This window comes from Pteropus vampyrus, unplaced genomic scaffold (assembly GCF_000151845.1).
Source record: "Pteropus vampyrus isolate Shadow unplaced genomic scaffold, Pvam_2.0 Scaffold36, whole genome shotgun sequence".
NCBI classification, from domain to species: Eukaryota; Metazoa; Chordata; class Mammalia; order Chiroptera; family Pteropodidae; genus Pteropus; species Pteropus vampyrus.
In genome coordinates, this window is record NW_011888817.1 from 1743816 (window position 1) to 1756125 (window position 12310).

The following is a 12310-nucleotide window of genomic DNA, read 5'->3' on the forward strand; positions in this document are numbered from 1 at the left end:
GAGGGAGAGAAAGGGAAGGGAAAGAAGAAAATAGCAGCCAGGCAGATAAATGCCCAACAGGAATATAGTTAAATATTCTGGGATATGTCATATGGAATATTATGCAATAATTAGAAATTACTTCTGTAAACTATATAATGTCCTAGGGAAACAGTCTTAATATTAAATTAAAAAGCACCTATACAAAATGCAGTTATAACATATTTTATGCACATATAGAAAAATAAAAAATAATTATATTAAAATATTATAACCCTGTTCTCCAGTGGTGGCTTTTAATTGAAATGAGTTCATCAAGTCAGCATTGAGATCAGACTCCTTACAAACTTAATGTAATTATATTTCATTTTACCTTATCCATGCTTCTCAAATTACAGTGCACACTGGTGAATATATCACATACATAAAGTCACAAGAAAAACATACTGTGTCATCCTGGAACCTAAATTTCAATTAGTTTTACTAAAAACGATTATAGACATTTCTTTAAAAATTATGCAGAAAGCAATAATTTTTAGACCATACATGAACTTTTCTTTGATTCCATTTCTTTATAAGGCTGTCCCAAATAGAAGGCTATTTTTTTCTTAATAATTAGAACAAAATGGCAGAAGCCGAGGGAAATGAGGTGTAGAGGATTTGCAAAAAATAAAGGGTCTCTTTGCACCAAAAGATACATAAAAGAATGTTCATTGCAGCTTTATTCATAATAGCCAGATACTGGAAAAATTCTAAATGCCATCACCAGTAGAAAGGATAAAGTACATAGTAACAGAATGGAATACTGCGCAGCCCTAAAAATAAACACACTACTGCTATCCACAATGAAGACAAATCTCACAATGTTGAGCAAAAGCCAGACACAGAAGGAACTACAATGCATAATTAATTGTATACAAAATTCAAAATAGGCAAAATAATCTGTTGCATCCAAAGTCAGGGTAGTGGTTACTTTTGTGAAGGGGGATGGTACTGATCAGGTGGAGGCAGAAAATGGGAGGTGAGGGTGTTCTGGAATTCTAGCAACTACATAATCTTGTTGGTAGATATACGATCAAAATGCTTCCTAATTCATCCAGTGTAAATCTTTCGATTTGTGTACCTTTCTGTACATAAAAAATAAATTTTATTTAAGAACCATTAGAAAAAATTTAAGAGGAATTAAGAAGGTCTTGCCTTATCAGATATTTTAAAAATATTATCAAGCACTTAGAACTGTGATCCAAGTACAGGGATACTCAGTGAAATCAACAGCAGAGAATAGGGCTGAGAAACCCAAATTCATATAAGAATTTGTCATATAATGAAGGTGGCTTTTTAACTAGTGGGGCAGGTGTGTGTGTGTGTGTGTGTAAGACTATTCAGTAAGTGGTTTAAAAAACTGATTAGCCATTTTGCAATAAATAAAATAAAGATGGATCCCTATCTCAGTCCTTAAATCAAAGTAAGTACTAAAAGGACAAAGATTGAATGCATAAAATGAAACCACCAGTACTAAAGCAAAACATGAGTGACACTTCCAAAATCTTGGAGTTAGGAAATCCGGAAACCATAAAGGAAAGCACTGGTAAATTTGACCACATAAAAATATGGGTTTTAATGCACCAAATGGGAAAAAAAAAGTCAAAAAAATTTGGTAAAAAATATCTTTAATAGAAATATTCAATAAGCTCTTGAAAAATCTAAGGAAATAATTAACAATCCAAAACATACAATTCACAGGAGAAATACGAATAGCCAGCAAATTAAAAAGATGTTCAATGCCACTAGCAAAAAAAGGCAAATGAAAATAAAATGTTATTTTTCACTAATCAGATTGGTGTCTGACATAAGAATGCCTGGGGTGGGAAATAAGGTGAATATAGGTGGCAGTGTTAAATGGTATGTGAACTTTATCATCTAACAAAATTTAAAATGGTCATAGCTCCCTTTACCTCAGAGAATCCTCATCTTGCAACCTAGTGAAAATGCTGACTCAACAAAGATAAATGAATAGGGATGTTCACAGCAGCACAGATGCAGTATCAAAAACCGGAAACTCAAAGGTCCATCAACAGGGAACTGATTAAATTATAACATATCTACCTCTACACAATGAAATATCACGTAGCTATTAAAAATAATAAAGCACAAATACATGCACTAATTTGGAGAAAAAAGATATATTATCAAATTAAAACAAGTTACAAAGGTATGCTGTGACACTCTCTTTTTTTGGAAAACAACAATTATACTGTTTGCTTATATCTGTCTTCTCTCTAAAATATATGTCACATGAAGGAACTTTAACTTCTGGGTCTTTATCCAAGAACCACCCTAGAATACAGGCCCACAGTAGGTAACAAAAATATTTGTTGAATAAAGAATGAATACTTATTCCAGTAAGGCATATAACAGGCATCCAATAAACAGTTATTGAATTTAACAAATACACAGAAAGAAAAAAAATCAAAGAATAGTTATACTATCTTAACAATGGTTAGCTATGAGCCTGAGAATAAGGAGGGACTTCACTTGCATTCAAAATTAAGGACAAAGTATTCTCAAAGTGTTAAGTGTGCCAGGCAGCAGAAAGATACAAAACAATGAACAAGAACAAAGACACAGGGAACACAAAACATCTATTAAACCAGTAACATGCATTAAATTAATTTCTAGATTTAATCTGTATTAAGTAGTAAAAGTACAGCATGCAATGAAAATAAAACAAGTGATCATCTTCTGCCAATAACTGTTAACTTGAGGGTATTATGCTACGTGAAAATAAAACAGAGAGACAAATACCATATGATCTCACTTACACATGGAATCTAAAGAACAAAATAAATGAACAAACAAAAAAGAAACAGACTCAGAGACAGAGAACAAACTGATGGCTGCCAGATGGGAGGGGGGTTGGAGGGAAGGGCTGGGTGAAAAGGCCAAGGGATTAAGTAAAAATTGGTAGTTATAAAATAGTCTCAGAGATGTGAAGCACAGCACAAGGAATACAGTCGATAACACTGTAGTAACTATGAATAGTGTCAGATGGGTGCTAGACTAGTAGTATGGGAGATCACTTCGTAAATTACATAAATGTCTAAACACTACCAGGTGCTGTAGGTGCAAAAAAAAATTTTTTTAAACACTATGCTGTACACCTGAAGCTAATGCACAATATTAAAAAATAATAATAATAACTGTTAAACCTGGGTAATGGGTACATGGGGGTTCATTGTACCATTTTCTACTTCTGTGCATACTTAAAATTTGCGATAATTAATTTTTTTTTAAATAAAAACAAAAACTAGGTCCCCTGATTTGGTCAGAGGACCCAGGAAAGTTAGCAAGGCAAAAGAGACCAGTACAATTAAAATGAGAGAAAATGTAAACCAGCTGAGAGGAAGGTGTCATTGGAACATTATCAATGAGGAAAAGCTTGATAAAAGTTTAAAAGTGAGGCCTAGCAGTCCTCATCAAGGGTTTTTAAACTGGCATGACACTAGAATGCATTACATTTCTGTGAAGTTTTAATTTTATAATAGTCATGTAATGAGAACAAAATAGACATAATACAGACTTTGAAAACTCATATCAAAACTTTAACTGTCACAAAAGGAATTAACATGGCACCATTTTCCACCTATCAGATCAAAAAGCACAATTAACATAGTGTTCGTAATGGTTGAGGAAACAAGACATTCTTACACACTGACAGAAGAAATGTAAGGTAGAACCATCATTCCAATGGGCTATTTAACAATATGGATTAAACTGAAAAATGTACAGCCCTTATCCACCAGTTTTACTGCAAGGAACTTACTTGACTATTATCCTCACTGTTAGGAAACAAGCCTAGTTTTAAGAATTAAGACACAAAATACTTGCAGAATTCTGTGGATATAGAATTTAGTACACACTGCTTTCATCCTGTGAATATCCTAAGCAGTTTTGGAAATATAAATATGGTCGTGATTCATCTATTCTTTGAATATGGCTAAATACCTTTCAGCTTTGGCAACTCATAACAAATTAAATATAAAAAAGATATTAATGGTACTATTAATTTAATTCTTTAATCTCTTCTTGCTAAGAGTGAGAATAAATGCTTAATCAAAAGGAAAAAGTAAGTAGGAAAAAAAGCCTTTTTGATATTTAAATAAAAATTGCTTGCACTTCAGATTAGGTGTGGTTTCAAAAGCACAAGAAACCAAAAAAAAAAAAAAGAGAGATAGAGAGAATCTGGAATACATCAAAATTAAAAAAAAAGCTTTTGTACTGTAAACAAGTGAAAAACCCTTAGAATGAGAGAAAATATTTGCAAATATAAGGAACTTGTATCTAGAATATAGAAAGAACTTAACAACTCAATGAAAAAATAAATAACCCAATTTTAAAATGGGCAAAGAACTTGAATAGACATTTCTCCAAAGAAGATATATGAATGGCCAATAAGCACAGGAAAAGATACTCAACATTATTAGTCATCAGGGAAATGCAAATCAAAATCATGAGATACCACTTCATACCCACTATGATGACTATAAGAGGCAAAAACCAGTGTAAAGACACGGAGTGACTGGAATCCTCATACTTTGTATGCAAAACAGTGCGCAGCCACTTTTGAAAATAATTTGCCCAAAATGTCGACACAAAAACCTATACACAAATGTTCACAGCGTTATTCATAGTAACCAAAAAGTGGAATGACCCAAACGTCCATCAACTGATGAACAGATATATAAAATGTGGTAGGTGCACACACAAAATGGAAGATTTGACAATAAAAACAAATGAAAATGATCAACGAGCACATGAAAAGACGCTCAACTCATTAGTCATTAGGAAAATGTAAATCGAAACCACAATGCCACTTCACACACACTAGGGCGGTAATTTTTTTAAAAAAAAGTAACAAGCGTTAGCAATGTTGAAGAGAAACTGGAGCCCTCGTGCATTGTCGGTGGGGATGTAAAATAGCACAGCAGCTATGGAAAACAGTATAGCGGCTCCTCAATAAGTTAAATATAATTACCACAAGACCCAGCAATTCCACTCCTAGGTATATACCCGAGATAATTGAAAACAGGCGTTCTAACAAAAACTTGTGCACGAATGTTCATAGCAACAGTTACAATAACCAAAAAGTAGAAACTGCCGATATGTCCCTCAAGTTAATTAACCATGTGAGGTGATGGATGTGTTAATTACCTTGACCAGGGTAATCATTCCATAATTTGTATCACATCAGCACATCCTACACTTTAAATATATACAATTATATTTGTCAATTATTTCTCAAAGTTAGGAAAAAGGGTTTAAGTCTAGCAACTGATGAACAAAATGTGGTATATCCAAACAATGTAATATTATTCAGCCATAAAAAGAAATAAAGTACTGATACATGCTATAACATGGGTGACTGTCGAAAACATTATGCTAAGTGAAAGCCAGACAAAAAAAAAGCCACATATTATATGAGTGCATTTATATGAAATATCCAGAATAGAGAAATCCAGAGACAGAAAGATTACGGGTGGGGGAGGGGAAATGCGAAGGGACTGCTTAATGGATATGGAGTTTCCTTTAAGGGTGATGAAAAAGAAGTCTGGTGATGCTTGTACCACACTGTAAAAGGTAATAAATGCCACTGTACTGCATACTTTAAAATGGTTAAATTTTGTTGTATATTTTACATAATTTTTACACAACAACTTAGAAATATTGATACATGGTTCAACATGAATGATCCTTGAAAAATTATACAAAGTGAAAGAAGCCAGACACAAAAGTCCACATATTGTATGATTCTATTTACATAAAATGCCCAGAATAGGCAAATAGGAAGAAGGTGATTGCCTCAAGCTTGGAGGGCAGGGGGTACAGGGGAGGAATGAGTTCCAATCTGATGGGCTTCTTTTAGGGGGGCCAAAATGTTCCAAAACCAGATTGTGGTGATGGCTGAATAACCCTGTGAATATACCAAATAAACACTGAATTCTACGTCTTGAATTGGTGAGTCCTATGATATATGAATTATATCTCAATGTAATTTAAAATGCTTAGATATAAACTCTGCAGCTTAAAAGTCAGCCTCTCTATGACATCCCCCTCATAATTATCTCAACCAATTTCTACTCCTTTACTTCTGTTAAATTCAGAACTATTACAGCGAAAGCGTTTACTTTGGTTACTCTGGAACCTAATTATGTTGAGAAGTTGGCTGAAGCTTAATAAATTCTATTACACACAGACTTCTGTCATTCCAGTACTTACTGTTGGAGTCAGATTTGCCCTCCTGTGAGCCCGACGCCCAAAGCTTAGAATGATTCGTTTGCTCCCTAACTTGTTTCCCTTCTCAAACTAGACTTTAAGCTGCAAAGCCGAGACCTTGACTTCCATTCCTTCTGGATCCCGCTGCAGAATGTAAAACCTCCAGAAAGCCTTTACTAGATGCCTGCCGAAAAGCGGCCTCTGACATGCCCGGCTTGGCCAAGTCAATTCAACAACATTCCGGAACAAAAACTATAGCTCCCGTGTTAAAAGGTGGAAAAACAGAATAGACAGGCATAATGCCAAAGGATTCCATCTAAAAGAAAAGGCAGGGTTCAAGGGCTAAGGAGAAGTAGAGGACAGCACTTACACAGCTCAAACTTCGTACTTGGTAGAGAGGTGTAGAGTCAGAACAGCCGCCCCCCCTCCCAAAAAAAAGGCTGAAAAATGCTAGATTAACGAGAAGGGAGGTCAACAGGAGGAGGAAGGGCACAGATGACGTAGGTTAACCATACGTTTTTCCAAAGCAACCCCATCAAAAATACTAAGATGATCAAGCCTTTGGCGTCAGCACTAATACAAGATATGCTGTGATGAAGCTCACTTGGAAGAAGTTCCCTTTTTACAAACGAAAAAGCCGAGCCGTGGCCAAGATATTCAACCACCAACGTTTGCTAAGCTCTCAGCTCCTGCCTTGAATCATTTCCACCGCCATCTTCTAAATAAGAACCCAGAACCCTTTCTAAAGGGCTTTCAGTAGCATCACCTCCGTGCCAGAGAGCCTAGGAAGGTTGTGTTTCCCAGGTTGCCCGGACGGCGGAAGAGGAGGAAGCCTCCACCTTGCTCCTCTCCACGCCTGCAAGATGCACTCATCCGGACGCCCTCTTCTTTCCCCTAACTCGACCCCCGCCCCGGTTTTCCATGGTCCGACGCAAGAGGGGCGCGAGGCCCGGTGCACGGGCCTCACCTGCACACGCCGCGGATGCAAGGCTCCAGCCAGATGCGGTAGGCGGTCTCGATGTGCTCCTGCGACACCTCCTCGGGCCGCACCGTCTCCGCCCAGCGCCAGGCCGCTTTCTCCAGCTGCAGCCGCGGGGCCATGGCCTTGGCCGGAGGAGCGCCTCCCGAGCCGGGCCGCCGCTGCTGCCTCCGCAGCCGCCCAAATGGACTCCGCCACCTGCCAGCGATGAGGACCAGGCGCTCCCTCAGCCAGCTGGCCAGTCAATCACCTGTGCGCGCCACTGCCGCCGCGCCCGCCCGCGCCCGACCCGCACGACCGGCCGCAAAGCGCCGCCGCCGACACCCGACACCGCACCCCCCCCCCACTACCGCAGACGTTGAAGATGTACTCCCCACCGCGGTAGGCGCATGCGCGTTCCCAGCTGCCTTTGCGCCTCCCGCTCCTCAGGGCAGACGAGCGGAGGAAAGGGAAGCGGTCGTCCAGAGGCTGTCTTGCCACGTCCTCACCGGTGCTGCTGCGGAAGCAGTGTCTCAGCCCCAGACCAGGGTAGCGTCCTGCGTACCACTACTCTAACAAGCTGGCGTCTCGACACCAGGCTGCCTACTCTTGCCCTCTGGTACTTCTCCTTTAACCGTGAAGGAGTCACGCGAGAGGCTACTCAACGCACATATAGGTCCGCTGAACTACGGGGTGAGACCTGAAACCGAGTCACCAAAGAAACCAGACAAAGCTCTCTAAAGGAAGATTTAACTTGAGCCTGGACCGGTTCCGACTCCTTTCCCGAGCCCTCCTGACGTCACGCTACGTTCTGGGCTTTTCCTGAATTGGAACTGTACTACATGTCCCGGCATGCATTGCGGGGCCGTCACTCTGGATTAGAGGCACACTGGGATTTGTAGTCTTGGAGGTGGGGGCCTTGGTGTGCCGCGGATTGTGCAGAGGCGCACGCGGGTGCATGGTGGGGCGGGGTTTCTCTAGCCTGGAAGGTCATCTTTGCAGCTGGCCGACCCACCTTACTGTTATCTCTATATGATGATTTTGTTTCTTTCGTTAAGCTCTTCTCTAGCTCCCGGGTTTAAAAACAGTTCCTTTTTGCAACATCTGCCCCAGGATATAAAGAATAGCCTTATTAGAATGTTTTGAAAACTAAAGGGCATGACTTGAGTGAGGATTTTAAGGAGTTTACATTTGAATGAGAGCCCTATGGGGGATGATTTCTGACTCAACAGTTTACCAGCTAAGTAACCTTGGACTGGAAGTTAATGTGTGCTATTCATTAAACATCTTGAAAGTGTGATGAAAATAAGACGTGGCCCCTGCCATTGAGGGGAGGGGGAAGAGGTGAAGCAAGGTCCCCTTCCAGCCTTGAAAGGGTTGGAGTATTTGGAGAAGGCTTCCCAGAAGAGGTAACTGAAGGCTACCCTTAAAAGATGAGTAGAATTTAGCCAGGGTAGAAGATAGGCTCCATTCCAGAGAAACAGAGCAGTGAGGAGCAAAGGCACAGAAGAGAGATACTTCTTGGTGTGAGACCACTAATTCTGAGATTGGGAGAGGTGAGAGATAAGGCTTGAGAGGCAGGCCATGACTGCCTTTATCTGAGACTCATTGAAAAGTTTAAAGCTGGTGAATGATATGGAGATTTGCATTTTGTGTAACTTCCTCTGGATCAAGGTCAAACTATCCATGTAATACAAGCAGGAGATAATGAAAGCCTGAATTGGGGCAGTGTAATAGGCATGGAGTGAAGGGACAAATTTGAAAGATATTTAGGGCATAGAACGGCTGCAAGTTGATGATGTTGATCTAATCAATATCGGTTCACTTTTCTGTTACTTGACTTTAAAGTTGGGTCATGGCCCTTCCCTAAGTGCTTACAGCTTTTTCTGTCATCCATTGCCTCACTTAGCACATGATAAAACTGAATATTATTAAGTTGGTGCTGTCACTGCTATCAGCAGGTTTTTTCTAACTTGGGTAATTAAATGAAGAGTTTCTACTGTTAAAAAGAAACAAACCCCAAATGGATTCACTTTTGGTAAGCCCCACCAAGACTTAATACAGGTATACCTCATTTTATTGTGCTTTGCTTTACTGCGCTTCACAGATGTATTTTTTACAAATTGAAGGCAAGACCCTCCACCCGCAAAAAGATTACAGCTCACTTTATTGCAGTGATCTGGAACCAAGACCTCAATAGCTCCCAGATATGCCTGTACCTAGCCTAATTGCAGTTTCAGGCTCTCCCAGAATTGAATATTATTTATTTATTTTTTAAATTAAAGTTGTTGGGGTGACTGGTTAATAAAATCATATAGATTTCAAATGTATAATTCAATAATACATTCTATGTATATTCCATTGTGTGTTCACCACCCAAAGTTAAATTTCCTTCCATCACCATATATTTGACCCCCTTAACTCTTATCTACCTCCTCCCACCCTCCTTCCCTCTGGTAACTAATCTACTGTCCCAAGAGTCTGTTTGTTTGTCATGTTTGTTTGTTGCTTTCAGTTTTATATCCCATATAAGAGTGAGAGCATATGGTTCTTTTTCTGTCTGACTTATTTAATATGAAAATCTCAAGATCCAGGAATGGAATTTTAAACCAATGAGCCTGGAATACCCTAGTCAACCCTAGTGAGGGAATCTACCTGAAGATCCCTTGCCTTTCCTAAGGAAAGGTGACCTTGCCTGAGATAACTTTTAACTTCCTTGTCCCACCTTCTCTGCCTATGCAAGCACATCTCATTTTATTGTGCTTCAGAGACGTTGCATTTTCTTACAAATTTAAGGCAAGACTCTCCACTAACAAAAAGATGATTCGCTTTATTGTGATACTTTATTGCAGTGGTCTGGAACCGAAACTGCACTATCTCTGAGGGATGCCTGTAAAACCTTCCATCTTGTACAACTACTCAGAGCTCCCTTCTATTTGCTAGATGAGACGCAGCTCAACTCATGAGTAATTTAATAGTGTCAATTAGATCTTTAAATTTACTCAATTGTATTTTAACACTACCAAGTGAGACAAACTACAGAAGAAGGTGTAGGTTTAGAAGGGAGACGATGATTTCAATTTTTAATGCATTTCAGGTCCATCAGGGACATCCATGTGAGGACACCAGAAGCCAGAGCTGGCTAATTGGCTTACTGAATTTTGGTGGATATATTATTTCTGCATCATGAATTTTTCAATCTCTACTGGATCATTCTCATCAGCATTCAAATATGCTGTAATTTCTCCTAAACTTAACGAACCCTCTCTTGACTCCCACATCCCCCTCCAGCCACTGCCCCATTTCTCTGCTCCCCTTTATAGGAAAAGTCCCGGAGTTGTCTATACTCTTCTCCAGTTCTCCTCCTAGTTTCCCTTAAATCCATTCCAAATCAAGATCTTATCTCTGTCAACCCTGAAACTATTCACAAGAAGGTTACCAGTGGCCTCCACGTTGCTAAATCCAGCGGTAAGCTCACACTATTTTACTTGACCTATACACAAGATTGGACCCAGTTATTCACTCTCTCTTCTTGGAAACACTTCATTTGCAGGACACCACATTCTCCTGGTTTTCTATCACTCACTGGCCGTTCCCTTTTGTTATCCTTTTGCTGGTTCTTTCTCACCTCTCTAATCTGTAAACCTGAGTGGCCTAGTGTTGTCCTTGGATCTCTTCTCTACATTTACTCCCTGGGTGATCTGATCTCCTCCCATAGTTTTAAATACCGGCTGTGTGTTGATGACTCCCAAATTCACATCTCCAGACCTGACCTCGCTCCTAAAATGCCAGACTTGTATATCCTTGTATATGCTTATTTGGCATCTCCAATGTGCAATGGCTATTTCACACTTTACAGGCCCAAAACATATCCTTATTCTACTTTCACCCCCAATTGCAGCCAGATATCTTTCTGTAATCTTTCCCATCTCAGCAGATGGCAACTCCATCCTTCTAGAAATCTTGGACACAACTTTATCTTTCTCTTACATTCCCATCCTTCTACAAATCCTGTCAATTGTGCCTTTAAAATATATACAGAATGTCCCTTTTGCTTCGTTGCCTCCGAGAGAGCAAGGCGGGTCATCAGCAACTGTACTGGAGCCATCCAAGAATATTTGGCCAGGGGTCTCGTTCTTGCCACATCTGTTCAAACCCACGCTGTCTGATCTGGAAATAGAGCCTCAATATGTGCCGCCAATGTTTCGATCAGTATGCGAAGATACAGGCTTCATTAAGTTGGACTGAGTGAACTTCCATAAATGAGTCTTTCCAGACGTTTACCTTACTGCAGAAACAATGCTAGCTCTTTGTATATAAAATAAAAACTCCCAAGTGGTCTCCCTGCTTTCACCCTTGTTTCTTGAAGAGAAAACAAAACCACAGATCCAAAATGGCATCACTCATGCTAAAGCCCATGATACCAAATCTAGATTTAATACAAGATCTAATTGTATTTTCAACCTCTCCCAGAAACAATCTCAATCAACTGGTCTAGAATTTTCTGGTCAACACCAATGAGGTAATCTGTCACCTGTGCCCTCTCCATTCCTCCCCGCCACCCCACATACACACCTTAGAGGCAATCTGCATGATAAAAACCCTTCCCATTCACATCCTCCTCCAAAAAAAGATGTCTCCAACCAAAAATAATTCTTTTCTTTTGTTAATAGCTCCCTTGACCCACCCTTCTTCCTATAAAAGCCTTCCATTTTGTAGGACCTCTGGGAGCTGCTTTCTAGTTGCTAGATCAGATGCTACCTGATTCATGAATTGCTTAAGAAAGCCAATTAGATCTTCAAGTTTTCTCAGCTGAATTTTGCGGGTTTTTTTCATTTTTAAAAAATTTTGTTGTTTTTTATGGTGACATCGATTAACAAAATCCAGTAAGTTTCTTTTTCTTTTCTTTTTTTTAGAGTCAAAAGGAAAGTTTATTAGAAAAGGGATAACACTCCATAGAGTGAGAGGGACAGTGAGAGACAGTAAAGGCAATGAGAGAGCCAATAAGTTTCAAGTGTACAGTTCAACAGTAAGGCATGTGTGTGTGTGTGTGTGTGTGTGTGTATATATATATACACACACACATATATATGTGTGTGT

The 12310-nt window shown here is 39.5% G+C and overlaps 1 protein-coding gene and 1 pseudogene across 4 annotated transcripts in view; one reads left to right on the top strand and one right to left on the bottom strand.

Annotated features, from left to right (window-relative positions):
- USP48 (ubiquitin specific peptidase 48) overlaps positions 1 to 7595 on the bottom strand; it is a 65262-nt gene extending 57667 nt beyond the window's left edge. For 2 of the 4 annotated variants that reach the window (XM_023529136.1, XM_011357527.2), the window contains exon 1: positions 7220 to 7429. In XM_023529136.1, the coding sequence (XP_023384904.1) occupies positions 7220 to 7353 (134 nt within the window). In that variant the 5' untranslated portion in view covers positions 7354 to 7429. Of the gene's footprint in view, positions 1 to 7219 lie in introns of all 4 variants that reach the window. The other 2 variants (XM_023529137.1, XM_011357526.2) reach the window with 2 other exon arrangements.
- A 3657-nt stretch (positions 7596 to 11252) lies between these two features.
- On the top strand, positions 11253 to 11549 carry LOC105290658 (annotated as a pseudogene).
- Positions 11550 to 12310: the final 761 nt, after the last annotated feature.